At 54.6% G+C, this 26,236-nt stretch overlaps 18 protein-coding genes across 25 annotated transcripts; 8 read left to right on the top strand and 10 right to left on the bottom strand.

Moving 5' to 3' along the window:
* Window positions 1-83: 83 nt before the first annotated feature.
* KVP18_002454 (uncharacterized protein) lies at window positions 84-3,889 on the top strand (the record flags this gene model as incomplete). Of its 3 annotated transcripts, XM_067953335.1 has the most annotated exons (5): window positions 84-1,216; window positions 1,307-2,631; window positions 2,669-3,162; window positions 3,189-3,701; window positions 3,731-3,889. In XM_067953335.1, the coding sequence occupies 5 exons, from the start codon at window positions 84-86 to the stop codon at window positions 3,887-3,889; spliced, it is 3,624 nt and encodes a 1,207-aa protein (XP_067811053.1). The 3 variants fall into 3 exon arrangements, with proteins under 3 accessions (XP_067811053.1, XP_067811054.1, XP_067811055.1); XM_067953336.1 differs by lacking the exons at window positions 2,669-3,162; window positions 3,189-3,701; window positions 3,731-3,889 and having other exon boundaries at window positions 1,307-2,651; XM_067953337.1 differs by lacking the exons at window positions 84-1,216; window positions 1,307-2,631; window positions 2,669-3,162 and having other exon boundaries at window positions 3,228-3,734.
* Window positions 3,890-4,074: 185 nt separating this feature from the next.
* On the bottom strand, window positions 4,075-5,100 carry KVP18_002463 (uncharacterized protein; the record flags this gene model as incomplete). The annotated part of the gene is made up of 1 exon (XM_067953350.1): window positions 4,075-5,100. One exon carries the CDS (start codon window positions 5,098-5,100, stop codon window positions 4,075-4,077), a length of 1,026 nt encoding a protein of 341 aa, XP_067811068.1.
* Window positions 5,101-5,142: 42 nt separating this feature from the next.
* On the bottom strand, window positions 5,143-5,904 carry KVP18_002462 (uncharacterized protein; the record flags this gene model as incomplete). Its single annotated transcript, XM_067953349.1, has 1 exon — window positions 5,143-5,904. The coding sequence occupies one exon, from the start codon at window positions 5,902-5,904 to the stop codon at window positions 5,143-5,145; it is 762 nt and encodes a 253-aa protein (XP_067811067.1).
* Window positions 5,905-6,026: 122 nt separating this feature from the next.
* KVP18_002447 (uncharacterized protein) lies at window positions 6,027-6,842 on the top strand (the record flags this gene model as incomplete). Its single annotated transcript, XM_067953327.1, has 1 exon — window positions 6,027-6,842. The coding sequence occupies one exon, from the start codon at window positions 6,027-6,029 to the stop codon at window positions 6,840-6,842; it is 816 nt and encodes a 271-aa protein (XP_067811045.1).
* A 300-nt stretch (window positions 6,843-7,142) lies between these two features.
* KVP18_002464 (uncharacterized protein) lies at window positions 7,143-8,075 on the bottom strand (the record flags this gene model as incomplete). Its single annotated transcript, XM_067953351.1, has 1 exon — window positions 7,143-8,075. The coding sequence occupies one exon, from the start codon at window positions 8,073-8,075 to the stop codon at window positions 7,143-7,145; it is 933 nt and encodes a 310-aa protein (XP_067811069.1).
* Window positions 8,076-8,133: 58 nt separating this feature from the next.
* Window positions 8,134-8,661, top strand: KVP18_002457 (uncharacterized protein; the record flags this gene model as incomplete). The annotated part of the gene is made up of 1 exon (XM_067953342.1): window positions 8,134-8,661. The coding sequence occupies one exon, from the start codon at window positions 8,134-8,136 to the stop codon at window positions 8,659-8,661; it is 528 nt and encodes a 175-aa protein (XP_067811060.1).
* A 466-nt stretch (window positions 8,662-9,127) lies between these two features.
* KVP18_002460 (uncharacterized protein) lies at window positions 9,128-9,909 on the top strand (the record flags this gene model as incomplete). 2 transcript variants are annotated; one of them, XM_067953346.1, is made up of 3 exons in its annotated part: window positions 9,128-9,556; window positions 9,596-9,801; window positions 9,831-9,909. In XM_067953346.1, 3 exons carry the CDS (start codon window positions 9,128-9,130, stop codon window positions 9,907-9,909), a joined length of 714 nt encoding a protein of 237 aa, XP_067811064.1. The 2 variants fall into 2 exon arrangements, with proteins under 2 accessions (XP_067811064.1, XP_067811065.1); XM_067953347.1 differs by lacking the exon at window positions 9,831-9,909 and having other exon boundaries at window positions 9,128-9,805.
* A 75-nt stretch (window positions 9,910-9,984) lies between these two features.
* On the bottom strand, window positions 9,985-10,970 carry KVP18_002455 (uncharacterized protein; the record flags this gene model as incomplete). Of its 3 annotated transcripts, XM_067953339.1 has the most annotated exons (2): window positions 9,985-10,702; window positions 10,729-10,970. In XM_067953339.1, the coding sequence occupies 2 exons, from the start codon at window positions 10,968-10,970 to the stop codon at window positions 9,985-9,987; spliced, it is 960 nt and encodes a 319-aa protein (XP_067811057.1). The 3 variants fall into 3 exon arrangements, with proteins under 3 accessions (XP_067811057.1, XP_067811056.1, XP_067811058.1); XM_067953338.1 differs by lacking the exon at window positions 10,729-10,970 and having other exon boundaries at window positions 9,985-10,578; XM_067953340.1 differs by lacking the exon at window positions 9,985-10,702 and having other exon boundaries at window positions 10,725-10,970.
* Window positions 10,971-11,297: 327 nt separating this feature from the next.
* KVP18_002449 (uncharacterized protein) lies at window positions 11,298-12,125 on the bottom strand (the record flags this gene model as incomplete). Its single annotated transcript, XM_067953329.1, has 1 exon — window positions 11,298-12,125. The coding sequence occupies one exon, from the start codon at window positions 12,123-12,125 to the stop codon at window positions 11,298-11,300; it is 828 nt and encodes a 275-aa protein (XP_067811047.1).
* A 77-nt stretch (window positions 12,126-12,202) lies between these two features.
* Window positions 12,203-12,760, top strand: KVP18_002453 (uncharacterized protein; the record flags this gene model as incomplete). Its single annotated transcript, XM_067953334.1, has 1 exon — window positions 12,203-12,760. The coding sequence occupies one exon, from the start codon at window positions 12,203-12,205 to the stop codon at window positions 12,758-12,760; it is 558 nt and encodes a 185-aa protein (XP_067811052.1).
* A 1,111-nt stretch (window positions 12,761-13,871) lies between these two features.
* On the bottom strand, window positions 13,872-15,776 carry KVP18_002451 (uncharacterized protein; the record flags this gene model as incomplete). The annotated part of the gene is made up of 1 exon (XM_067953332.1): window positions 13,872-15,776. The coding sequence occupies one exon, from the start codon at window positions 15,774-15,776 to the stop codon at window positions 13,872-13,874; it is 1,905 nt and encodes a 634-aa protein (XP_067811050.1).
* Window positions 15,777-15,812: 36 nt separating this feature from the next.
* Window positions 15,813-18,369, bottom strand: KVP18_002458 (uncharacterized protein; the record flags this gene model as incomplete). Of its 2 annotated transcripts, XM_067953344.1 has the most annotated exons (2): window positions 15,813-18,305; window positions 18,334-18,369. In XM_067953344.1, 2 exons carry the CDS (start codon window positions 18,367-18,369, stop codon window positions 15,813-15,815), a joined length of 2,529 nt encoding a protein of 842 aa, XP_067811062.1. The 2 variants fall into 2 exon arrangements, with proteins under 2 accessions (XP_067811062.1, XP_067811061.1); XM_067953343.1 differs by lacking the exon at window positions 18,334-18,369 and having other exon boundaries at window positions 15,813-18,323.
* A 401-nt stretch (window positions 18,370-18,770) lies between these two features.
* On the bottom strand, window positions 18,771-19,880 carry KVP18_002461 (uncharacterized protein; the record flags this gene model as incomplete). Its single annotated transcript, XM_067953348.1, has 1 exon — window positions 18,771-19,880. One exon carries the CDS (start codon window positions 19,878-19,880, stop codon window positions 18,771-18,773), a length of 1,110 nt encoding a protein of 369 aa, XP_067811066.1.
* A 42-nt stretch (window positions 19,881-19,922) lies between these two features.
* KVP18_002450 (uncharacterized protein) lies at window positions 19,923-20,919 on the top strand (the record flags this gene model as incomplete). Of its 2 annotated transcripts, XM_067953331.1 has the most annotated exons (2): window positions 19,923-20,651; window positions 20,680-20,919. In XM_067953331.1, 2 exons carry the CDS (start codon window positions 19,923-19,925, stop codon window positions 20,917-20,919), a joined length of 969 nt encoding a protein of 322 aa, XP_067811049.1. The 2 variants fall into 2 exon arrangements, with proteins under 2 accessions (XP_067811049.1, XP_067811048.1); XM_067953330.1 differs by having other exon boundaries at window positions 19,923-20,804.
* On the bottom strand, window positions 20,894-21,238 carry KVP18_002452 (uncharacterized protein; the record flags this gene model as incomplete). The annotated part of the gene is made up of 2 exons (XM_067953333.1): window positions 20,894-20,961; window positions 20,992-21,238. The coding sequence occupies 2 exons, from the start codon at window positions 21,236-21,238 to the stop codon at window positions 20,894-20,896; spliced, it is 315 nt and encodes a 104-aa protein (XP_067811051.1).
* A 518-nt stretch (window positions 21,239-21,756) lies between these two features.
* On the top strand, window positions 21,757-22,473 carry KVP18_002456 (uncharacterized protein; the record flags this gene model as incomplete). Its single annotated transcript, XM_067953341.1, has 1 exon — window positions 21,757-22,473. One exon carries the CDS (start codon window positions 21,757-21,759, stop codon window positions 22,471-22,473), a length of 717 nt encoding a protein of 238 aa, XP_067811059.1.
* A 71-nt stretch (window positions 22,474-22,544) lies between these two features.
* On the top strand, window positions 22,545-23,942 carry KVP18_002448 (uncharacterized protein; the record flags this gene model as incomplete). The annotated part of the gene is made up of 1 exon (XM_067953328.1): window positions 22,545-23,942. The coding sequence occupies one exon, from the start codon at window positions 22,545-22,547 to the stop codon at window positions 23,940-23,942; it is 1,398 nt and encodes a 465-aa protein (XP_067811046.1).
* Window positions 23,943-25,142: 1,200 nt separating this feature from the next.
* Window positions 25,143-26,054, bottom strand: KVP18_002459 (uncharacterized protein; the record flags this gene model as incomplete). Its single annotated transcript, XM_067953345.1, has 1 exon — window positions 25,143-26,054. One exon carries the CDS (start codon window positions 26,052-26,054, stop codon window positions 25,143-25,145), a length of 912 nt encoding a protein of 303 aa, XP_067811063.1.
* Window positions 26,055-26,236: the final 182 nt, after the last annotated feature.

The raw sequence follows: 26,236 nt of genomic DNA, 5'->3' as shown, positions 1-26,236 counted from the left end.
TTGTCAGCAGATAAGACTGAGTACCGCGCCTGGAGCGCTTGACTTGACAAAAATTCACTTCTGGTTATTAGGGGTTTTGATTGATGGATGCTACTGATCAAAAAAGTGATGAGAACTGCATCACTGACGACGGGGTCTGTGAGGAAGCACCTGACAAGGTCGGGCAGCCTCTCGGCCCTCCAGCAGTTAGTCACGAGATGGGTGACGACACGATAGTGGATACGGTGGATGACGGTGCTCTTGACCTTCCCAACGACGACACGATAGTGGAGCAGGTGAATGACGCTTCTCTTGACCTTCCCGACGACGACACGATAGTGGATCAGGTGTATAATAATCCTTCTGACCTTCCAAACGACAGCGGAGAGGAGGCCGTGGGTCAACTGGATGAGGATCTTGGTCGGCCAGACCACTCCGAATCAGAAGAAATTACTCCCTTCTCCCAGCTTGAACAAGCCAACAACATGCGAGAGGGTTTCGGTGATCTCCAGGAGCAGACCCTGACAACTGTGATGCATCAGACCTCAGCCGGCATTGACTTCGAGTTAGGCAGCATTCCGCATGCTATTTCCTCAGAGAGCAGCACTAAGCTCCACGTCACTTCGGCACTGGCTGCCTCGAGACCGCAGGTTCATCCGTCGCCTGACGACGGCTGGTTCTCGACCATGAAGCAACAGGGGGAGTGGGAGCGACCGACCCTCCGCAATTGTCGCGAGTCTGTCTACTCGGACGCTCACCCTGTGCAAGACGTGTTCGCCCTTCGCCGACTGCTGCCTTTCGCTGACAGCCCGGTACTGCGGAAGGAGGAATACGCAGGAAGCCAGCCTCGTGTGGCTTTCTTCACCGGCGCAACGGGATTCATTGGATCACTGGTGCTGGCATCGCTGCTGCACATCGCGCCTAGTACTACGTTCGTCTGCCTGGTCCGTGCCAACTCGAAGGAGTCCGCGCTGCAAAGGGTGATTGTCGGACTGCAAGAATCCAACCTTTGGCACCCCTCCTTTCAAAATCAGATCAAAGCGATGAAGGGCGACTTTGAGAAGCCGTTGATGGGTCTGTCGATGACGGATTTCCGTCATCTGGCTGAGTCTGCCGATGTCGTCTATCACTTCGGAGGATCTGGGCCAAACAAGCGCGAATTAGAGCTCTATTCTGGCAGCCCTCGGGCTTCCAATCTAATCGCATTGCAGCATGTGTTAAGGCTCTGTATTACCACGTAAGCCTTTGCTGTTAAAACTTTTCGTATTTTTCTTAGTTTTTCTTCTATTATTTTTCTTCCATTATTTTTCTTCTATTTTTTTCCCAGTCGTCCGAAACCTCTCCACGTTGTGTCCTCCTTGGACGTCTGGGAACCCGTGCTGACCTACGGGCGCTACGGAACGCCAATAGATCCATCCTCCGACATACAGCGGATTCCCGAGAAGGGGTGCAAGGTCTCCGTAAGGGACCTGGAATCGCAATTCCCGGTGGCTAGCAGCACTGTTGCCGGCCACGCCTGGTCGAAAATCGCCGCGGAGGAGGTTTTCTCGTACTCGCGCCGCTGTGGTCTGGCAGTAGTGGTTTACCGTGTGCCTCCTGTTTTCCTCACATGTGCCGCGGCCGTGGACCTCAGATCGATATTCTCTACTCTGCTGCTCGCAGCCTGTGGGCTGGGCATCTTTCCTGTGGACGAGAGAGGTCTGTGCCCTCTGCCGCTGTTGGCGGCGGACGCTGTAGCAACGCGAATCGCTCGGCTTTCCTTATTGCCCCGGAGCCAGCGCCAGTACAACGCTTACCACGTCCTGCCGTCGGTGGAAAACATAGAGACTGGAACTCTGTGTGTCGATGCCGCGAGTTTGTCTTCCTGGGCAAAAGAGTTCGGGTTCCTTGGAGAATTCCGACCTGTGAACCTTGAGGTCTTCTTGGATGCTGTGCAGAAATCGCGGCTGTCGGGGATGCACACAATTCTTTCACAGTTGAGGGACTTTGCTCTGTGGTCCCTCCCACCTGGCAACAATACCTACACCTGGACGATCCTGAACGATTGCCTCCAGAAGGACATCACGCTCACGAGCCGCATGTTGCAAGAAGCCCACCGCGGCAACCGCACTGACCCTGAGGCAGGAACCACAAGTCCGATCCGTAACAGCGCCGTCGGTGCGTGGCCGAGTCCTCGGCGGGTCTTCCACCGAGGCCTGGCCAGCCTGCTGAGGAAGTGCAGCCAGCGAGTAGATACCCTTGCGATCAGTGGCTCTCTTTCAATGTGTACCGTGGACCTCTGCGTTGCCGAGGCGCTCCGCCGGTTTCCCTCGCTAGAGCTGGACTCCACCTCGAACGAGATTCTCCAGTTCGTCAGCGCAGGATGGAGGGTCTTCTTCCACGCGTTACGAACTGACGGTGCCCCGCTGTTGGAGGCCACCATCTTCATCGACCGTCTCATAGTCTCGCACTCCATCACGCTGCTCCACTTCCTTAAACGGGAGCGCCATCTTCGCGACAGGACGTATTCAGAGGACGACACGAGGCGCAAGGACAAAATCGAGGAGGTTGCGAACAGCCCGCTGTTCATCTGCGGACTTAACGAGGACACGTGTACCATGCTGCAAGAGCTGCTCCGCATTGACAATCGGCTGTGCATAGTGCCCACGGCAGGTGAGCCATTTTCTCAGTAACCGCTTATCTCTTGCAGCTGAACTTCTGAGCCCATTCGGTGTTAACGGCGAGGTTTACGACGTCGTAGACGAGAAGTCGGACCCACGGTGGACACCTGCGGAATATTTAAACCTACGATCAGGGTACGCCTACTGCAAGGAGCACGAGTTGCGATCCAAACCTATGGACGACTCGGCAATCTTCGAAATCTTCGGGCGATCACTAGGTCTCAACAGTCGGTATTATGTTCCAACCTACCAAAAATGGCTGCTGAACCAAACCTCCCAAGACCTGTCTCGCCTTTTCCACCTTTACCGCCGGCTCGTATTCCATCTGACCACGATTCGCGCCACGCAGACCCTGACTCCAGAACGGCGCTGGGTTTTTAGGGTAAAAAGCTGCAACATCGTTTATCTTAACCACTACAAGTCTGCGCTGCCAAACGCAGTTTTCGTGCATATGCACTCACACCCAGCAGCGGAGATTCCGAGCATGTTTTTCAACGCTCAAAGGCTCAGGCAGGAGGCAGGGGTGAGGAAAAAAAAACACGCACACAGCTCCTGTTGACATCCAATGCCGACGATGACCATGAGGCTATGCTCGCCTACGTCATTACCCACTTCGAGAAGAGCATCGAAGTCTACCTGGAGTGTCGCCACGCCGAGAAGACGAAGCTGTGTATAGATGTGCCCCAGCTTCTTGACGACAGTCCATTCAGCGGGCTGGAAGCTGAGAGTCTGCGTCGGCCTCCCGCCAAGCAGACATCAGCGCTGAGTGAGTATTCCACGCGCCGTCAGGAATCGCCGCCGGTTCACATTGATGTCAGTGCCAAGAGCTTCCTGATCAACCCGATAGCGGCGATAAAGACGGTGTATCGCGGAGTTCCCGCCTGGAAGTCGCTGGCGCCTGACGCTTTTGAGGCGATGTGGTCGTTTCTGTTCGACCACCTCAACGAATGGAAGGTGCTCTCAAGCAAGTTGGGAGAGACTGACACCAAAAAAGTCCGAGAGAAGGGTCTGCGCGACATCGGTTTGGATCCTGAGTTTGTAAGCGCCTACTTATCTGGTTTAGTAAGCCTGTCGTCTCATCATCGTTCTAGTTGACTCTTCTGAGCTTTGAGCGCTACGTCTCGCGTTATTTAGTAACCGAAGATGACGTTGGCGGTTTCGAGGTCGGCCTGTCCAAGAAGTCAGCGATGAGTAAGCTCCACCTAACCTTCGAAGCGGTTGGTCGGATGTTACCTGGCAAGAAAAAGTGAACGGCAAGAAAAAGTGAACGGCAAGAAAAAGTGAACACTCTAGATCTGAGATGGTCCCAACATCACTGCCGTTGTCTATTATATTTGTTTGCCTAGTGTTTAGAGAAACTATCTACGGAACCATTCGTTGCTGCTAGTTAGTTAAAAGGTAAACAAAGCTCCTATAATGTCAAAGCTGCTCAATATCAGTTCTTCTTGTCTTCATATCCGTAAGGATTTTCAGACTGCCACTTCCAGGCGGAGCTGCAGGCCTCCTCGATGGTGTGGGTGGTCTTCCAACCCCACTCGGATTCCGCCTTCGAGGGATCAGCCACTACGGTAGCCAAGTCTCCCGCTCGTCTACCAACGATTTCATACGGAATCTTAACACCGCTGGTCTTCTCAAATATCTCGGCCATCTCAATAACTGATACTCCCTCGCCGCTGCCCAGATTATGCACCAGGCAGCACCCTTCCGTTTGCTTTCGGAGTACGTTCAGAGACACAACGTGGCCTTCGGAGAGGTCCTGGACATGGATGTAGTCTCGCACCCCAGTGCCATCGCGGGTTGGCCAATCGTTCCCGAAAACTTTGAGGCTGTCCTTGCGGCCTACAGCGACCTGCTGGATGTATGGAAGCAGGTTCATAGGCTGGTCCGGAGACTCTCCAATGCGTCCAGAGGGATGGCAGCCGACAGGGTTAAAATATCGCAAGATGGATATCCTCCACTCCTTATCTGCCGTGAACAAATCCTGCAGCATTTGCTCTATCCAAACCTTGGTATGCCCATACGGATTCGAGGCCCCTAGAGGATCGTTCTCGTTAAGGAGGGTCTCCTTTGGCTGGTACACCGTCGCAGAACTCGAAAACACGAAGGTCTTCACACCGTGCGCCTGCATCGCCTGCAGCAGATTGATAGCGCCTGTCATGTTGTTCTCGTAGTACGTCAAGGGATTGGCAACCGATTCGCCAACCGCCTTCAAAGCCGCAAAATGGACGACTCCGTCAAACTTCGTCCTCTGGAAAAGCGCGAACAGCGCTTGTCTATCACGAACATCTACCTTTTCAAATTCAATGTCTTTGCCGCTTAGCTCCTTCACGCGCTCCAGCGCCACCACACTGGAGTTGCTGAGGTTGTCGAGGACAGTAACGTCGTAGCCATGTGAGAGCAGGTCGAGCGCTGTATGGCTTGCGATGTAGCCACAGCCACCGGTTAAGAGAATCCTCGGCATTTTAGGGATTATAAAATCGCCACAAGCGGTGGTGGGGTAATATCACGTGGCCTCCATTACTTGCTGCTCTTGCCATTCCGCGAGATCACGCTCGTTTTCCTCTAGGTACATGGACACCAGGTTGTCCTTCTGTTCGACCTTTGTCCCGACGTATTTAATCTTCTTGAGAAGGTCGCCCAGTTCGGTCTGGGCCTGGGCCAGTTCCTCTTCGAGCACGCGGATCCATACGGCGTCCACGACATGCGACTGCTTAGTTTCGCTGAGCTGTTCGTTGAGCCCGTTTACTTTGCTCTGGAGAGCGTGCATGCGGCTTCGCTGGGTTTTACTGAGGTGCACATCAGCAGACTCTTGTAGGCAGTCAAGTAGTGCTTGCGTCTCATAGTTGCGGGCATCCACTTCGGACTCCAGACGAGCCACGGTCTTCTTGTCGAGTATTCGTTCGTCCTCCAGCTCGCGTACTCGACGGAGCAGCTTGTCGTAAACGATGGACCACTGCGCCTTAGCTTGGACTAGCTTCTCCTCCACCTCGACAAGAGACGCCATAAACCCCTCCTTCATCTCCGATAGGCTGCGCTCCAGGGTGGAAGTCATCCCGTCCGGAAGCGACTCGCGATGCCAATCTAGTCTGGCGGTCAGGGCCACATTTTCACGCTCGAGATCGATGCTCTGCTGCGTTTTCTCGTCCAGAGCGCGACGAATCTCGTTCGCTACCTGACTGCGTTCGACGTCCTTGTCACGTAGAACTCGAAGCACCGTTCCCAATGCCCTGCGGAGGGATTGGCGCGTCAATACCTCATCCGACATAATCAGAATTTAGATGCTCACATCTCGAGCATCCGAGCCAGAACTCATCCGAGCCCGAACTCAGACTCAGCCAAAGGACCGAATTGGCCGAGTTACCTGAGGCCTTTTCCCAAATCATCATTATGTCACCTGACATTCTCGTCCACACACTTGTCGGTTGGTGCGTAGTTATCGTGGCCTGCTCCCCGAGGGGGACAGCGAAGCGCCTCCGAGTGCTTGTGGCGTTGGGGGTTTGCGCGGCCTTTGCTGTGGGAGCCTTTGTACAGCGAAGTCCAAACTACTTCGAAAAACTGGGGGTCACACCTGAGGCAAACACCTTCCAAATTGAGAAGGCCCTTGAGAGAGCCATGAACGCAGCCGAAAACGACGACATCAATGTTAGGAGTGTCACCTCACACGAAGTCAAACGCATGAAGGCCATTCTTCTCCCTAAGGCCACCCGGAAGGCCTACGGCCTCTACGGCGACTACCTGGAGACCGTCGACCTGACTGATAGCACCGCGCCCGTGGCCATTTTGAACTCAGCGTCCATGAACGTCCTCCTCTTTGTGTTGGGCTACCTGCTCTGCACGCCGACACAGTTCAGACTGGCCCGAAAGGCTGCCGGACTAGCGTGTCTGGGTATGTTTACCATGGACCTACAGCTACGACAGGGCCACGGACCGGCGTCTTTTGTGCAATACACGCCTCTCGGCGCGTGGCTGCCTTTCGAACATGCGCAGCTACTCTACAGACTGTTCCCGGCTGTACTAATGACCGCGCAGGCGGTTTCATTCGCTCTCTTTGTGGATAAGTCCAACGTCGAGATGGAACTCTTGAGATGTGTGTACGAAACCAATCGAGAGCTCTGCGAGAAACTTCTCCAGATTTCCAAGCACCTGGATAGAAGCCGTCCGCCTGAGAAGCCTCTGCAAGCTGCCATCCTCAGTACAAAATAGGGCCACAAATTAATTTCAAACCGCCGAAGTATTGTGAAAATGGTGGCGTCTTAGCAGAAACGACCTTATATATTTGAATTCAAAGTTACACCAACGAATGCAGAACATACCTTATATTTAAATCAACACACCTTATATTTTTCAATTAATTACACAAAGGAATACAGAATATAGACAGTTGTGATAATTCAAATCAGTTACACCAACGAATGCAGAACACGCCTTATATTTTAATCAGCACACCTTATATATTTCAATTAATTACACAAACGAATACAGAATACAGACAGTTGTGATAATTCAAAAGTCAGCTACATTTTGGAAAGGGGACGAGTGCACCTCGCGGGGGCTCGTACTGTCCTCCAATGCCCACCACGGAGCCGATGGCCACTCCGTGTTGAACCGTTTCCGTGGCGAATCGACTGGGGCGTCTAATAGACCGGATAAGGTGCGATTGGTGTAGGGGTCGGCTTCGTCGGGTGCCCCCTTTAGTAAGGCAACAATTAACGAGCATAGTGAGGCCAGCAGAGGTAGAATGACCCACATGTCGAGTGCGGGCGACTTTAGTGCATTCTTTAGAAGAGTGTTCAAACTCGAGACCGACCACGCAACTGGCGTGAATACGTCGATAATGTCCACCGAATCCGCGCGCATGACGCCCAAAACCCTCTCAGTGGCCGTGGCATTCGCCAGTCGGCCTAGAAATGGGGAGACGGTCTGAAGTTCCGCCCAGACTGGGAGCATCACGTCGTCGAGAACACCAGACAGGCCGTGACTCTTTAAAACGCGCGGTGCCCATGGTCTGGGCTGGACGTCCACTATGCGGTTTATCCGACCCTCAGACTGGGAAAAGATGATTCCGAACTTTTCACTGGATGGGGGCCTCCATCGGCTGGATACCAACGCCAGTTGGAAGCCCTCCAACACGCCCACAGAGCGGAGTGATCCGCTGGTGGCTACGAGGAACGCAGTGTTGAGAGGGAGATGCCGACAGAGCATGGAGGGCGTGAGTATATCGTGGGGATTGGGAAACCCCGCGACCCTGGCCAACGACCGAAGTCCTTCAGCGCCGGGTGTAAAGTGCTTCCCACAGTTGTCGAAGCACCTCGAAGTTTCCAAGCAGTCAGCTGCCATAGCTCTGAAAACCTCCACACTGTCTCCCACGGAATCGGTGGGCGAGCCCATCAGTGCAGCGAGCCCATGTACCGCCAACCCGCACGCTAGGCACCACATTATGCGTCTTTTTGACTGGATGTGATTCAACCTGAGGGGCGAATATCTAGTGTAGGATATGGAGCCTGACCCAGCCATGCTGACGATCGACGCTGAGCATTTCGAGACTGCGTGCGGCCTTCCTACGGCACTAGTTAGGCGTGAGGTCAAACTACACCGAGTTGCCTCAGTCGACCACGTTTCCGGGCTTCTCCGCTTCGCTGAAAACACATGCAGCGACGAGCCGCCTACGAACTCGCATGTTTCAGGCTGGGGCCTAAGCTCTAAGCGACTCACAGAGCTGACCTGCAACTTGCAGGTCAAAACCAGGCTGCACAATCAGCGCGTCGCCAATACGGAATCCGTGGCTCCTCCCCCTCAGCGCTTTTGGGGCCCCTGTAAACGTGCCCAGCGGACCTTCTCACCTGCACGACATCCAACGAACGTCCCTCCGATGCCAGAGGGGTGGTGCAGGCATACGTACTCCGCCAGTCGCGGGTACAAGCCGCATGTGGGAATCATACAGATGCCACGAACAACAGGGGCGGACGACATCAGTGTGAAGAAGGCGGTGGAAGTACTCAGTGACATTGTGGGGAAAACTTAACATGCAAGCTTCAATGAGTGGGACTGGGGGTCATGAGATGTCCATCAGCAGGGTTGGAGACGCGGCTTCTATGTCGCGGTCGTGAAGGGTGGCGGTATCCTGACCCCCTCTCCTTTCCCACGTGATGGGTTGACCTCTGAACAGCAAAGCGCCCCAAACAGTCACCAAGAATAGGGCGAACGCGGTGCAGACACACGCCGTGACATCTGAGTCACGAACACCCTCATAACTCACACGTGCCGAGCATTGAGGGTAGGGGGCCGCCCCCTGAGACCGTTACTGGGGGTGGCGAGGGGGATGGGCTTGGCGAAGACAGAAGAAGACGGAAGTGCACACATGCACGTCAAACGCAGCAAGGTTTTCGTTTCTAATGATATTGATAGCGTTTTCACCAAGTTTCTGATGATTTTGTACCACCACAGCATGTAGGCATCCAATAAGGAGTTGTTGGATGTAAATCTCGAATATGGACTTCCAGAATCGTGTTGGTCATAAGCATGGCAGCGGAGCACCTGCTACGGAGCAGGACATGGCTCAGGAGAGGCGCGAGCGCATGCGGAGACTCGCAATGGAGACTATCGATCTCTCCAAAGACCCCTACATCAAGAAGAACCACCTGGGTCAAATCGAGTGCCGCCTCTGCCTCACGCTGCATCCCAACGAAGCGAACTACCTGAGCCACACGCAAGGTAGAAAGCACCAGACCCACCTAAATCGCCGGCTACTTAAGGAGAAGATGGAACTCCAAACAGCATCGCCAGCTCCCCGGGCGGTTGTCAGAAAAGGCGTGGCATGCGTGCGGATAGGGCGACCAGGGTATAAGGTAACAAAGTTACGATGTCCAGAGACGGGCCGCAGAGGGCTGCTGTTTGAGGTTGATTTCCCTGAGATTAGCGTAGGTTACCGTTCCGCATTTTTTCGTCACTCTTTCCAGTCTGGTGCTCTGGCCCGCCACCGGTTTATGTCTGCCTGGGAACAGAAGATAGACACGCCCGACGGAGACTTCCAGTACGTCATCTTCGCCGCGGAGCCGTATGAGAGTGTCGCTTTCAAAATTCCAAATCTAGAGATTGACCAATCCTCAATGCAGTTCCATTGGGATTCCACTAAAATGCAGTATGCCCTGCAAGTCCTTCTTAAGTGAGGCGGCGAAAACATTCTTGATGCAGCGATGAAAGGACACAAAAGCCGCTGCCAATGCTGGCCCGGAAACCAGCTGCGTTCCTACCGATCGGCGTTCGTTGGTAATCACTTGTTCTTGGACTCTGACTGGAGCATAAACCTTACATCTCCGTAGATTCTGTGTGATCCGCTTCCACAGACTCACCTCGGTTTCTTTCGCAGCGTGACACAGAAGACGATTGCGAAAATGAAGCAGACGAGTCCAGTCGTAATATACAGTGTCCCCAAAAAAATATTCCTGCCTCCCATAAAGTTGGCCGTGGAAATTAACACTGCCTTGCTCCCTTTTCCTACCAGAGGAAACCGGTTCTTGACTCTAAGAGTCCAGGGCAAGGGTGGGGGGTCGTCAATTCGTGCGTAAAGCTTTCTGAAGGACGACGTCTGCGCAAGCCGCATCCAGTTTATGAAATGTGGATCCTCCACCTGCCCTGGAAACACCACCGGGTTCATCCAGAAGTCTACCGTGCCCTGGTTGCTGGCCACCTCTTCTGGGCTGGGATTCTTGTAGAACGTCGAGTCCACGTTGAAGTTAATGGCCTCGCCAGACTCGTCGAGATGAATTGCAGTTCCGTCTCTATCCGTAGCCGTGAATGTATCGTTGAACACCGACCATGCTATTAGTCCACAAGGGTGCATAATTCGATCGTCGGCGGCGGTAATCATTGGGCTGCACGCCGACAGCTTCGACACGTCAGTCACCACTGACCCCGTGAGCTGGGAGGTAGAACGCGACATCACGTATCTTCGGTGGTTTTGGAAGAAATTAGTCATCGCGTAGTACAGGAAGACGGGGCCCTTAATCGAGCCGTCAGCTGCAAGCCCTACGCAGTCCTCTTTCTCAAGCGTCACCACCGTGTCGCTGTTTAGCGCCCTTCCTTCTCTCACATGTAACAGTCTCGATCAGTGCAGCTGGTGGCTTGGTCACGGTTGAATGTAGGGTACCTATGGGTACATTCAGTTATGTCTAGAGAGTAATGTACGAAAACACCTCCGAAAGTCGTGAAGAGGATCCCCATCGCAAGAAAGAACGTGAACGCAAAGCGGGTAGACAGTACGGGATGCAGCGCGTGCATCTGCTGCTGGGCCACTCGGTAGGCGCAGCCGGCTTGTTCGTCTTCTTCGAGCATTTGAGAGTTTTAACGACGATTTGAACGTTTCAAGGCACTTCTTGTGCCGGCTTCGCGGTTGTGGCAATCCAGCCAGGCGGAACGATGACCACGACCGACTTAGGTTGAGGTTCACGGCGCTTTTCACATTGTTTTGCAGACCGTCTGCGCGCTTGCAATCCTGTTTTCTTGCCATAGTTCTTTCCGAGGCAGTAGCAAGCCACCAACGACAGAAGCACACTTCCAAGAGCAGCTACTCTCACCCACGGATTCTGCGCCAATTCCTGAATGTGCATGCGGCCGAAAATACAATCTGTGTTCCATAGTGGGGTCACACACAAATGTGAACTATGCCACTGCTCTACAGAAGCTCCCCAGTGGCGAATTCAGCAACACGGATGCGCCTGGTAAGAGTGCCGGCGATAGCGCTACCGAACCTGTCTCGAATACTAGTATCACTGTGGATCCCATTCGAAACCGGGCGGCTTCATCGCCCTTTTCCAGGTACACTTCACCTGGCTCGTATGTCGTTTTGACGATGGCATCTGCCGGCGACAACACTCCTGCCCAGGTCGTCTCCACGCTCCCTACGATCGTGGCGCCGACGAGGACCATACAGAACTTGAATCCGCAGTCAGAGCGGAAGACGCATACGACTCGCTCGTTTTCGGCGAAGAGGTTGGACACTTTCTCGACTTTGGAAGGTCGCACCGAGTAGAACTTTCCTGGCACGTATATCATGCTCTCCAGGTGCCCAGCGCAAGGCATATGTACGCGGTGGTAGGCCCGCGGATGAAGGTACAAAGTTGCGAAGGTGCCGCAGCTTAATATTGTAGCTAGCTCGTCGGCGTCGCCTCCCAGCAGGTCATCCAGGCGGAACCTCTGTGTCTTAGCCTGCACGAGCAGATCGCCGTCCATGATACCCGTCTGGCTGCATGAACCATCCACGGGGCACACTAAATCCGCATCTGAGAGTGGCCTGGCTCCCGGCTTCAGATCTCGGCAAAAGAAATCCTGAAACGTTTTGTAGCTCCCGACATCAGGCTCAGCAGCTTCCTCCATATTCACTCCATACACTCGTGAGAAGACTCGGATCGACACAGTCGTGAGAAATCCGCATGGCTTCCTCGCGAGGACACCTGCAAATCGGGTTACGGCCCGCCGAAAGTCGAGCATGAGTAAAATAGGGTATTTTTCCGTCGCGGCCCACAGAGCCCCACAAACCTTGAGTCACGCATTAGGAATTCACCATTATGGTTTCGGTCGTTAGCTGCCCATTGATTTGCGCACCTGTAGCTGAAGAGCAGGCCGTTGTGAAAGTATTCTGCAATGGAACTCCATGCACCATTCGCCCAGCAACGAAGGATGACTACACCGAGTTGTTGAAACTGGTTCCGCTGGTGAGTCGATGCCCTTCGATGCACGACGATGACATGCTGAATGAGGTATTCTCCAACCCGTGGTACCATCCTTACGTCGTTGTGAGAGACGACATCAGCCAGATCGTCACGTTCGGAGAGCTTTTGCGTTTGCCACACATGGGAAGAGCGTATGACGCGCGTTTGGAGCGAGTGGTGACTCGGGAGGAATTCCGAAGGAATGGCGCCGCAACTAAGTTGTGCCAGTTCATGGTGGTGCTGGCTGCGCGATTGAGGTGTGGGCGTATTGACCTCACCGTTGAAAACCCAACCGCCAGAAGAATTTACGCTAACCTGGGATTTGAATCAGTGAAGACGGAAGTGCAGCGTGTTATGCTTACGAAGGAGAATATGGAGAAGGTTGATGAGGATTTCAAGAGTCATTTCCAATAGTATTAGAGCTCAAACCGACTTAAACTCTTTTAGAATCCAATTTCGGGTTTCCGAATGCGAACCTCTTGAACGTCTTCACTCACATTAACGCACTATTACCCAATTACGCATGGCTCCGCTACGGACTCCAGGCCTGCTCTTCACCCTCGACAGGGTGGAGGAGTGCCTAGAGGCCGGCGAGGACGCTGCCGCGGTTGCGCGGTTCCAATTCTTCGCAGTGGATTTCAAACATGAGCTTCAGAGGTTCGGGTCCTGCCTGGAGTCGCTGCCGCTGACAGATGCCACTGCCATGCTGAAAGCTATGCTTCAAGCGGTGCTCCATGTTTTCATTGTGATGGACCGCAGATACGCGATCATGAATCGTCACTACCACGTGGACTTTCTCGGCCAGAGCTCCGACGGATTTCACAGGCTCATGTGCAACCGGAGTGAGTACGTCGTGGGGCTCTTACTGGACCGGCAGGTCTGGTTTCCTACCAACGCACGCTGTACCGTACAGAAGTTCATACCTCAAGGCTCCACGTGCTCGTGTGTTTTCGGGTGTAAGGACACTGTGTTGGTCGAAAGCGTCGCCTGCGGGCATCTGCTGTGCTGGCCTTGTTTTGGCCAGCGGATTCGTGAGGCCACTGGTAGGGAGTTGGTCTGCTGTGGGCGCCACCTCCCTGATGGGATCTCGCCGTACCGAATCACTGAGGACTGGGAGTCTAGGGCCTTGACATCAATCTGGGATTCCCAGCTGCGGAGCCAGATGCCCAGCCAGAACAGTCCCTTGCCAAGTCAGATGACCGAACGACCGGATTTAACCCGCGCTGACCAAGCATTTCTGGACGACTTGCTGCACGCTGAAACCGCCGAGCCTAAGTCATTGCTCTCCCTCTGTTCGATGCTCCAGACGGCCACAGCGCGCAGCCTTACATCTCTGCGACCTTCCACCTCTCGAGCCTCTGTGCACTTCCAGGACGAAGAGTTTGCTATTCCGCCATCAGAGAGCGGATTGGGAATCCGCAAAGCCGAAAGCCTCAGTAAGGGCCTCTCCCTTGACGATCTCTCGCAAAAGAGCCGGCCAGGCCTACTACCCACGCCACACAAGTATAGAAGCGCCACGTCGCTATCAAAGCACTGTTGAACCACATTTGAACTCGAGAGCCTCGCCGTCCTCGACCCAGGCCTCAACCTCCACTGCCATGGACGCTTCACAAAGCGCGTCCGATCTGACCACCTCCGAAGCCACTACCACGACGTTCACGTCACTCGTCCTCGCTAGTGATACATGCTGGAACAGAGTCCTCAGTGACTGAACTGCTTTCCGTAGAAGCTTGTCATCCTGAGTGACCATGTTCACCACCAAGAGCCCGTCCGGAGTCAGCTTGCTCTTGGCGTCCTGGAGAAATGCGTGCTCGAGAAAGGTCGGAGCTGGACACACCAGTGGGGAGGCGGGATCATCATTGTTGACGTCGACGAAAATCGCGTCCAGCGTAGACTTCCACAGAGCTACAAACTCAGCTGCGTCCTGCACGTGCACGCTGCATCTTTCGCCCTCCTCAAAGAAGAAATGTCGATGGCACAAATCAACGACCCGGTCGTCTATGTCCACCACCCGTAGGGTCATGTACGGGCACGCGGTCGCAACGAAGTTAGGGAAGGCCGCGCCGCCAAGGCCCAAAACGGCTATCTCGGCCGTCGACGGCACAAGCCGGAGGCAGGTCGCGAAGCCGTGCAGATATTCGGACAGCAGTCGTCTTTTTAAGGGCCGGAGATTCGAGTCCAACGCTATTTCCGTTTGGGCAACCTGGTCATGGCTCTCGAAGACCATTAGTCGTCGTCGCATGTCTGATTCTTGAACGTCGTAGATTTCAATGGCCCAGCCTGCCTCGCAGACACGGTCCACAGGGAGCTTTTTGTTCAACTGAGCGTCCAGGGCAAGCACGGGGATGCTCCCTTCAGAAAGAGCGAATGACCGTAAAACTGGAGCCACCTCAGCATTGATCCACTTCATTACCTCCTCGGCTGGCTGGGTAGCCAACGTAGCTGTCAGTCGAAGGAGCAGCAGCCGTCCACACACCAACTGCTTGCAGAGCGTTTCGTTCCCCGCAGGCTGAGAAAACAGCCAACTAGCTTCCTTACCAAGCGGGACCACGATGGCAGCTGTTCCCTCGTGGAAGTCTTGGGAGTCGTATATGCCCACTTCCATGCCGTTCGTGAGGCTGACGCAACGGGAGACCCCTCCTTGTACTGGTCTGACCCGATCGCGGACGGTGCGAGCCATAGAGACGGAGCTGAGAACTGAGGGCAGTTGGAGAATGTTGCCAGGTGAGAGGTCCAAGTCATCCAGCGTCTCAAATGCCAGGTCAACCTGGAGGGAGCCGAGCTTCGAATCGGTAACCAAGCCATCTCGTTCCAAAACCAACATTGTTGGTTGGTATTCCGATTGCATACTGGTCAACGAAAAAGGTATCACACGCAGTGAAAACTCGGGTCTCAAGTAAAAAACCTTCAGAAGCGCCTCCACAATGTACCTTTGGCATAACGAGATGATCAACACTCGGCATCGCGGTTCCAGCAGGGGTATCAGGCTGTCAAAGTACTCCCGTGCTATGCTCAGCGTGGTGTCCTTCGCATCGTCTGCCAGAAAGGCGTCCAAAAATCCCTTATCGATCACTGTGGAAAACTTTTTGTTCAGACAACTGAGGCCACCTCCTCGAACGTCTACCTCCCGCCACTCTAATCGGGGCTCAACACGTTGCATACGCCTGATCGTGTCCGTATCGAAGTCGATATTGGTCATCTTCGTCACCACGCCAGCCTTCAAAAGTGCCGTGGGGAGCATCGAGTTGCCGCAGCCCACATGAAGGACTTCTCTATCACGCATCGACTCATTGGCGGCCAGACGCTCAAACAGCGGCAAAACCTCGAGTGGTTCTCCGTACCACTCGAACGCAGCGCGACGGGTACGAAAGAAGTTTGCCCAGTACGACCGGTCCCTGAACTGTGCAAGGCTCCCTGGCAGCAGAGACATCGGTAATGACGATTTCTATTGGCTACAGACGCAAGACTAGTCTAGGAGGTTCACGGGCTTGGCTGCCTCTGCCGGGGCGGGCCGCTGCCTTTTCCAATCCTTCCACGATTCTTCACCCACCGACGCCAGAGCCCTTAGGAAACGATTGGCTGGTGGCAGGTCATTCTTTCGAGGCTCAGACTTCTCAGATCGCCAGAAGGTCTCGATAGTCGAAGCAAGCGAGGCCATCACGCCACCCTCGCGCTGACACGATGTAAGCCTTGACAACATATCAGTCACGTTCTCAAGGTCCACCTCTGCCTGCCAGAGCAGCTGATTGGATAACTTTAGCTTCGTCTTCTCTAGGTGGCCCGGCTCATCTGCCGGTACCCTGGCCCTAGTGAATAGCTCGCTCAGAGGGCCCAGATCCGACCTCTGCAGACTGCGCCTCGTCTCCTTGATCTTGCTTCGAACTCGGTCTTCTCGAAGAGACCGGGCTTCGGATATATGCATGGCTGCGTCAGCCAAGGTTTCCCCAGCCACGGATACGAGCTCCCGCATACGTTGTGCCTCCATATGGAAATCAGCATCTGCGTCCGCAAAAGCAAAGTCCTCAGGCAGCTCTCCAGCGTCAGTCTCCTTTGGCTCAGGAGGCACCAGCACAGCGCACTGTACCTGTGCGCCAAGAGTCTGATGCAGCCGCTTCAGCCTGCTACATTTCGTGTCGATGTCTTCTAATGAGTGGAGAGGTAAATCTACGCAGTCCGCGAGTTTAAGTTGCTCTCGTGCTGCAGGGAGCCGATCGAACACGACTCCAGCGTTTTCCGCCTCCATCGCCTTCGCGAAACGCAACGAGTGGTTCAATAGATCCACCTTAGAGGCGAGCTCTCCCCTCGCGGCCAATACCAACGCCTTGAGCCCACACACCCAGTAGTCGAACTCGTCCTCGTCTTTTGCCGTGAGGTCTAATGTCTGCTCCGGGTTGCCGTACGCCACGCCGAAACTCAGGTGGGTAAGCACGGCGATCTTGTACTTTTTAAGCTTCTGACTGTCGCTGTTGACTCGTACCGAGTGAATGTCGCGCACCCGCACACACGCTGTCGTCCTCTTTTTCCCGGAGTACCATACAAGCCGCTGGCAGTCCGTTGAGAGCTGGAACTGGCGCAGGTGAGGGAAGCCGAATCGAGTATGCTTCAGCAGGTTGGACCCTCGGTGCATTCTCGTTATTGCCCTTTGCGCCTCCGCGTGCAATAAGGGTTCGACCGGCACCGTTAGTCGGCGCCAGCGGTCTCCTACCACCGCAGCTAGATCTGGCCGGTGAGCGCCGCGCTCCAGCAGGTAGGTGTGCCCGTCCTCTAGCATGTGGAAGTCCTCAAACGCGAAGACCCGTTTCTTTATGAAGACGCGATCCTCATGTTCCACGCCGTAATAGAGGAGCTGCCCACCCACCTCGGCCTCGCCATGCGCCTTCAGATCCGCGATGAGTTTGGAGTCGTCCGAAATGTCGAACACCTCGCGCAGCAGAACTCCTTCATTAGCCATGGCGTCGCATGCACAGAGAATCATGCTTTGAATCTCCCGCTTCTCCATGGTATCTTGGTACCACGTGATCGGCGTAATCGCGTGTTCATGCAACACGAAGATCCGTGATTTCTGGTGGTCCTGCAACTCGGCATCCTCAACGAGGGCTCGGGGCCGGTCCCCTGTGTGCTCTCCCACCTGGCGTTCGTAGATGTCCATGGCCGAGTGCATGCTGCGCTCAGCCACCGCTCGAGGATAGTGGGTTGCGAGCGCAGATTGCTGAGCGAGAATGCTGACAGTAGGGTGTTGATGAGGGAGGACGCTGGTTTTGGGGCGGCCGTCAGGCTCCCAGGCCGTCCGCAAGAGGGGGGGCGTCACGTCTGATTTGGCAGCTTTATTCTGCGCGCCGAAGCCGATCAGGTCGCTGGAGCTGGAACTGGAGTCGCTATACATGCGTCTCTGTGTCGCTTGAGTGACTGCTGGACATCGAGAGAGAAACTCCATATCATCAGGCGTCAGCGCCTCCGCACTCAGAGGGACCGTCGGGAAAAAATCGAAGGACACATCCTTGGCGCTGTTTGCCCTTGGAACAGCAGGGCTTGAGCTGAAAGGCGACGATTGAAGCCCCATTAAATCCACCTCCGACTTCACTGACTCCTTTACAGACCCAGGAGTACCAGGAACCGACAGCGGCTGAGCGATCTGCATGCTTGGATGGGGGCTATAGGAAGAGGAACACATGTCTACAGAGTCCACACACGACCGAGGAGGAGGCAGCGTTTGCATCAGCCCACCAACACCAGTGTTATTTAGCGTTGAGAGAAACTCGGAAGGAGGAGTTCCAGGCTCACCAAGCAGCGTATTCGGGCTCAGGACACCAGTGTTATTTAGCGTTGAGAGAAACTCGGAAGGAGGAGTTCCAGGCCCGCAAGGCAACGACTTCGGGCTCAGGCTGGATATAGGGGGTGTTACAGCTCCCTGCGCCTCTGGTTGCTCGAACCTCGGCTCGAGGTCTTCGTTGAGAGTGCCCTGAGTGATCCGTCCCATTTCTTCTCACTGGTAGATCGAATGCAGTCCACTCACTGTCACTCATGCTGAGCGTAAAGGACTTAATGCTGATTAATGCTCGCGAATGGCTGCATCACCAGTGGGCAGGTCTGACCTCAACCAACCTTTGAAAAAGGCCGATCTATCTCACTCACTCGCTACCAAAAGTTCCTCCTCAACACCATCTGCTATACGGTTACGACGGATGGACCCAGCAAAGTCGTGAGATGTTTTCGCTGATGCGTTTGGATGGACCAAATCTCCCTAATCATGGACGCCAACAGCCGACCACCACTTAAATACTGCCAAATTTACCGTATCGTTAGAATTGTCATAACGAAGCGATCCAGGCGCGCACTTGAATTGGATCCCGAACTGGCCCCGCTCCAAAACAAGTACCTCCAGAAGTCAGAGACTAAGGACTGGGAAAATGACAGCAATTATATTCTACCAGGATCTTGATTCTATTTGTGTCAGTCCGTCGACTTGGGTCAGACTCAGAGGTCCAGGCACCTCGTTGAGCATTCTGCTATACCAGGGCACTCTGTAAGGCGGTGTAGTGACTGGACCCCAGGCCAGGATACTTTCGATCAGCCACTGAGGCGTCACCACATCCGCCACCGACTGCTTCAGCAGTTCGGGACATAGACGTTTGGTGGACGTCGGGGGTACAATCAGAATTGTAGCTGAGTCGAGTGAGTCAGTCAGGTGCGCGCCCAGCCCCGACGCCCAGAGTCGAAGGCACAAACGACTCACGCTTTTGTGATTCTCAGCTCTGTAGGCGCCTGCTACCGCTACTCGCAGACCTCTCAACGGCCAAGGGCGGGTTTTTCGGTCACTCACTCTAGGAAAGGACGCCGACTCCAGCAGGTGTTCTGGTTCCGGAGGAACGCGGCCCTGTCCCAGACATCGGCCCACCCACAACGGGATCACCACGCGCTCTCCGGCCACGAGCACGTCCAGAACGGTGCGGGTAGGGCGGGACATGGTCTCAGGGATGATCAGATGTGTGCAGCTGGCTCCTGTTTGGGGGCTGCGGCGGAAGGATATACAGGCTCGACGTGGCGCGTCTCCTTGGCAGTGCCTCAAGGAGCGTAGCCCTTGGTTGTGTACCTTCACCAACGCCTCCATCTGACACAGCAGCACCAGTCCTTCTGGCGAAAACTGCCCTGAGGTTCCGATAAGAATGGGACGCGACCTGTCAACATCGACCTCCGTCAGCGGGCAGCTCGTTACTCTGACAGGCTCCGAGTGCCGTCGGCGTACAGAGCGCCGCGCTTCGGAGCGCCCCACTTCGGAGGTCCGAACCCACTCTGGCATGCGCAGGCTTGGCAGCGGATGGTAAGTCTGAGTATCCACGAGCTTCTCGGGGTCAGGAGCTCCAGGCAACACGGTTTGGTTGCGCCGGCGTGAATAGAGACCTACACGCTGTAGGTTTTCCTTCAGCGATTCACGGCGTTCCTTGCTTGCGCGAGACCATCCAGTGAGCGATGGCCTCTGATGCCTCTTTGCTGGGAGTTCCACATGTTCGCCAGTTAAGGCACGGATTTTAACCATCGAGTATTAGTTTTTATCGGAGTGCACACATAAATTTGGTTGATGTTTCCTTGGAGATGTATCCGCGTGTGTGATGTGCTGGATGTTGCATTGGGTTGCATCTCTGTGCTGCCGCATGTGAAGAAGAACTTGATAGGTCGGATTGCATTCCACCCTCCACAACCTGCCGGTTACAAAATAGTGGATGGCTTCTTATTGCTGGTCCGAGGCACAGAGGTAGTCCGAGTTCCAAATAAACTTGGTAACAGTTTGGTCAGCGTCGGGATCTGTCCGCCAGGCCCAGAACTGCCTGTAACGGTGTACAAACTGCCTTATGGGCACGGTGTGCTGATAGGTGACCTTTTGGGGCTGGTGTTGTTGGTGTGCCATGGCAATTCCATCGATATTGGGTTCATGTTCTCCACTGCCGCTAAGCTGGCAAGAAATCTGCACGCTGCCGTCTTTCTGTTCGACTATACCGGCTACGGGCCGAATGATGAAAAGTTGTCGCCTTCGGAGGAATCTCTATACCGCGATACACAGAACGCCTATGAGTACTTGACTAAGGACTTGCACGTGATGTCATCCAATATCGTCGTGTACAGTCAGTCCATAGGAACTGTGGCTGCATTGCATTTGGTGTCGAATGGAAACGACCGCCTCGGAGGTCTAGTTCTCCACTCCAGCCTTCTAAGCGGATTGTCGCTCATCAGGGACAAGTGGAAAGCCGACAATGCACTTCGGCGCAGTCCCCTGTGCGATGTATTCAGCTCTCACGACAAGCTAGCATCGGTGGGTGGTACCTCCGACCAACACGCAGATTCGCCGGACGCCGGTGCTGTTTATCCATGGACGCCTGGACACGGTACTTCCTTTGGCGCACTCCTTGGCGATGTGCAAGCAACTCAGCGCGATAAACCAGCACGTGTACTCTTGGTGGCCTGAAAACTGCGGACACAATGATGTGGAGGAGCGCAACCCGCAGAAGTTCTGGGAAGAGCTAAGCGCTTTCATGGTGCTCGTTAAGGGCCGACCTAGACACGCTTCCGCTTCTGAATAGACCCTGAGCACACAGCCAGCAATGTTGTGAAGCACACCGCCACTGTAATTATGCAACCAACCTGAACCCTACCTAGTGGTAAACCAGCAGCCAGCAGCATTATCCCGCTGGAGATCGTAGAGTCCTGACTCGGACGGTCCAACGATACGTTAGGGCAGACGCCTGCCAGAGGTTGGCCCAGTGGGCACGTGGGAACATCGGAGTTCAAGTGGTATGAGACGCAGTAGCCGCCCACGACACTCGTGCTGGATTCAGAGGCCGTCTGTGAATAAAGCCCAACACTACCGATGCGCCGGCTTCTGGCGTCGACAGCGTCCATAAACTTGGAGTACACGGGGTGGTGGGTTTGTTGAGTTTGTAGAACGTCCTCTCCTGAAAGGACGCACCATCGGCAAGGGAACGGATCCGTTATACAATCCTCACAAAAAACGTTGGAGGAGCAGCTGATAGGCGCTGCTTCCTTGTGCAGAGGACACACCCCGCTCCCATAGAATGGAACCAGGCCTTCCTCACACGGGATAGACTGAGATCCATTGAATGGCAGGCACAGCTCTGTGTCGCACCCTGACTCGCCCCACTGCTACGCTCGCACCAGACACAGCTGGGAAATACCCACTTGTAGCCTTGGTCGCCGACTGTCTATGCTCCATATGACACCCACAGTGGACATGTCCCGCGAGGCAGAAAGTACAGTCGATACTGCGTGGCCGTTCCGTACATTCGTTGATTGAAGATGTCACTGGGGTGTGGAGAGCAGGCGTAGTATCGTTGATATTGCTGAGGTGATGCAACATTGTGATCCTCAGCAGAATTTAAACAGCATTTTGGGAATTGTCCATGGACCTGCTGCCTCATCAACACGCCGTGACTCACGGAGGCCACGGCAAGCGCCATGTTGAGTCTGCGCTGGACGCGTGTCTCGGTGTGCCCGAGAACCCGTCATCCGAACCTGTGAGCACGGGCACAACCATCCTCGCGTTGCGGTGTGTGGACGGAGTGGTGTTAGCAGCTGATACCCGCACGTCCGCAGGAGGGTACATTGTCAATCGGGCGAGTCGCAAAATTTCACCAGTTCATGACCGCATCTTCGTCTGCAGATCCGGCTCCGCCGCTGATACGCAGTACCTCACCACGATGGTGAAGATGTACATTGCCCAGCATGCGCAGGAACTCGGAAAGGCTCCCACCGTCAAGGCTGTTGCGAGTATCTTTAGGCTGCTGTGCTACCAGAACAAGGACCAGTTGACAGCGGGGCTTATCGTGGCTGGGTTTGATGACGAGATGGGGTATCAGGTGTACAGCATACCAGTCGGAGGCGCGATCTTCGAAGCGCCCTACGCAATTGGGGGCTCAGGGTCCATATTCATTTCAGGCCTCATTGAAGTGTCCTACAACGAATCCATGACCGTTGCAGAGGCCCATCTTCTCGCCCAGCAACTAGTCAGCCGTGCCATCTCGAACGATGGGTCAAGTGGCGGCATGGTTAGGTCTATTATCGTACAGAAGGACGGGTTGAAGGAGTCTGTGCTGCTGGGGAACGAAGTGCCTCTGTGACCCCTCTATTTGAAATACCGTGTAACACCTCAACTGGCATACAATATAGAGCACGCGTTATATTTGCCATTATGCTCCTGCATCCAAAAAGATGCCGGCGACGTCAGGGGTTCCTTCACGCCGTGCAAGCGTGCGCATCGCTGCATCAATTTCCCGAACTCCAGAAGTTCGATGCGGTCACCCCCCTGACGGCTGGTCCCAGCGTACCTGCTGTCATCTCCGTGCCAACAGAGATAGAGGCGTACCGAAACTACTTGGACCCCAGCCTACCCAGCCAGGCTATCACAGATCGATTGGTCAACATGTCCATGCCACCGCATAAGGTCTTCCCAGAGCGCAATCGAGATGTTCGGCGGCTGGTGAAGGCGTGTTTGAAGAAGTTATCTGACGACGATCCTCAGCGTTCAGCGACCGTGCTGGAACCTATTCTACTCAAACGCACCAAGTTGCTCAAGAAAACGGGGGCTGGCGTGTGCTACTTACCATTTCAGGGTATGAACCTCTCTCTGCAGCCTGACGACTTCCTCAACGCAAAGTACAACGTCATGTCCAAAGTCATATTCTCTCGGTTCACCTCACCAGGCCTCCACAAGACGCCTCAAACTACACAAGACCGCAGTTTGGTGGATGTCTTCGCCGTCTCGGGCGACCAGCACAAGATGTCGTGCTTGATGGGTGTGGTGGTCGATGGCCATTACCCCGCCTTCGACGTCATCGAGAACAACGCCTGGGATTACGTGGTGCAGAACATACAGGCCCAACTGATATCTCGGCTGCAACTTGTGCTGTCTCAGACGTACACGATGGACAAAGACTTCGACCGTGACCTTGCGACGCAGCTCAGGCTGATGTTCCTGCAGTTGGACTCGGAAACGACTGACAGACACGGAGGGGCCACCTGCACCCTAGCGCTTCTCTACGTCCACCCAATATCAGGCGCACTTACGCTGACAACTGCAAACGTAGGTGACTCGCCCTGCTACCTCGTGACACCAAACAAGGTGGCCGTCATGACGGCCAAACACTCCGCCGGCGACGTTCTCGAAACAGCTCGTCTGAATGACCAGTTCTCAACGTACAACCGAGGGCCCACAGTCTACATCGCCAACGACAAAGGGGAAATGGTGAACCTCTCCCGTGCCCTGGGTGATTGGAGTCTTAAACTGCCTGCTGCCCTTCAGGGCATGAAAGTTGCAATGCCCGGAGGCGTTCTGGGCTACCCACACATCACGACCACTACCGTTCAGGACACCGACTGCTGGGTCATCATTATAGGGTCGGATGGAATGCTGGACGACCAGGCCTCCCCCAGAACCGCGAACCCAGAGATGGTGGGCCGTATAGTGCACGATCCCTTCACCCCTCTAGCTAACATTGGTCTCAAGGTGTCGGACATGACGCGCCGCGGCATGCAACATGACGACCAAACATTGTTGGTTCTGGCGTCGCACATACTCAAACCGGAGTGAAATCGAATACAGATTTTTGACTCCAACGCGGAGTGAAATCGAATGCAGATTTTTGTCTTGTAATTTTAAGTGTAACGTTTCCAATAATTTTAAGTGCGTTGAGAAGCTCATCACTTCTCCTGCTGCGAGCTTGTAGATACTCCAGAAACCGCACTACATTGAGGTACCCCCCTGAAGACAGTGCTCCACCGAAAGGAATTGGCATCGAGCTGTCCCTTAAGAGTTGCAACGCAGTTCAGGTTCGATGTCGCTGTAGTACACCATGGAGAACCCGATTGCGGCGGTAACGATCGGTGCGGTGCCCGACTGGCTTCCGCGTGGTCAGTGAATGTGGGGATGTAAACTCCTGGCGCCCACATGCCTACCAGCTCCTTTCCCCGGTTGCTAAACGCAGCTACGCGGCCTCGCGGGTCTGTGGAGCCTACGACTAAAGATGTGGGCAGGTTGTACATGGCAGGAGCGATAAAGCAGTCATGGCAGGAGCGATAAAGCAGTCATGGCAGGAGTTCAAGACATGACCATGATGTGTTCTGCGCTGCTGAGTTTCTTCAGCGCCTCCTGTTCAGACTTGAGGAAACCATGGCCGCTGTACGAGTGTGTGCTCAGGTCAAGTGCTGGGGAGGCGGGCCCTTGGAGAAATCCATGAACTTTTGCAAGATGCTCCGAGGTAAATCGCCTTGGAAGCGACTCTTCTATGGACTAAACATGCCGATCCGCGCATGATTTCGATTTGTAATGAGGGCAGATACTCCGGAATCGCCTGCGTAGCCTCAGCATCCCCCTCCAGCATGGTCATCGCCGCGAAAACGGCCGACAGACTTGCGACTCTGTGTTTGGTGACTGGTTGTGGGTTTGGGAGTCTTCAACATCGGTAAATTTCGCCTCCCACTCATGTTTTGCCTTTAGGTAATCGTTACGGCGTGTTTCAGGTGCCGCGAATCATTTCATGGCACATAAAATGCCCCCACGAATTTCAGATGATCCACGGCACGTGCAACTCGCTCTCAGAGCGTTAAAGATGCGTTCACCGTCCACCATAGCGCCCGCCTCAATACACTGAACATCCCATCCAAGCAAAACATCCGCCCATTGGCCCGTAATCTCCTGAAAGACGCGCATTTAGTGCAGTAATTGCTTTCGGCAGTAATTGCCGGTGACCCAATTGTTGGTCGTCAGTCATGATGTATTTTATTTAGGCGGTTATGGTGCCCTGTACACAGGCGGCCCCCGGGGAGGCCGGGCGCTTACCCCTCGAGGCCGGGATCCTGGCCGCACAGGAGTCAGCGGAATCTCCCTCTGTGCTGGTGGGGGGGCGTCGAACGCGTCGAAGCCCTGCTCTGCTGCAATCTCGTCTATCAGTGCCTTTTTGCGTACTTGCCACTCCTGGTACTGCAGCCATTTGCTATACACGATCAGGCCCGCCCCAGCGATGATGAGGATTATTGTACAGGAGAAGGCCAGCCAGAAGGCAGCTCCCAGAGGAGGCACCACAAAGGACCCTCGGACGGCCATAGTCGACATCTGTTCAAAGCTGATGTAGGCGTAGTAAACAAGAGCCAGCATGAGCCCGACACCACTTATCGTCCAACTGAGGGCGGGTAGCTGGTTCGAGGCCCCAAAGATCCAGAGCCAACCAGCACCTACCAGAGAAATAGATGCCGCTGTGACCAGGGCCACAAGCATCAGGTTTCCTATTGAGGACATTTGACGGTAGGCTGCGCACCGAGACTGCAGAGATCCTATACAGTCCTCACCACAATGGGGCGTAGCAATGCCGTTGGCCGCAGGTGGAAGAAGGCTGACAGTTGTGCACGTAACCGTGGACAGCCGCGACCAGGTAAGTACAGGGGACCCCCCGTTCAAGCTAACCAGGAACAACCCGTATTGGGCCTCCGCGTAGGCCGTCCCTAGCTTTGTGCCCTTGAACAGCCAAAAAATTGTGATCGGCCCATTAACACGCCACATTCGCAGCCCTATAGCAACAAAAAGGCAGATGGACGCGATTCCTATCACCAATGCTAGGATGCGAAAAACCAGTGGCGTCTTCTCGTCTCGACGGGCGAGCGCGGGATCTACCAAGGAGCTTGCATCGCTGGCGTCTCTCTTGGGCATGGTGCAGCGAAACTCTGCTTGTTTGACATCCACCTGATAGCCAGTCCAAAATTAAATCGCCGCGGGTTTGGTGAACTCCTTAAAAAACGTACCGCGGAGGATTCACCGCTGAGGGTCAAATTAATCCGCACGATCCACTTCTGGTGGTACGCTTCCGTCAATCTCTTTAAGTTTCGTGCTTG

The sequence above is a fragment of a genome (assembly GCF_019968955.1).
Source record: "MAG: Porospora cf. gigantea A chromosome Unknown PgA_NODE_246_length_26236_cov_365.779, whole genome shotgun sequence".
Taxonomy (NCBI): domain Eukaryota; phylum Apicomplexa; class Conoidasida; order Eugregarinorida; family Porosporidae; genus Porospora; species Porospora cf. gigantea A.
The sequence above is the reverse complement of the archived record's forward strand: the minus strand, read 5'-3'. Positions and strand labels throughout refer to the sequence as shown.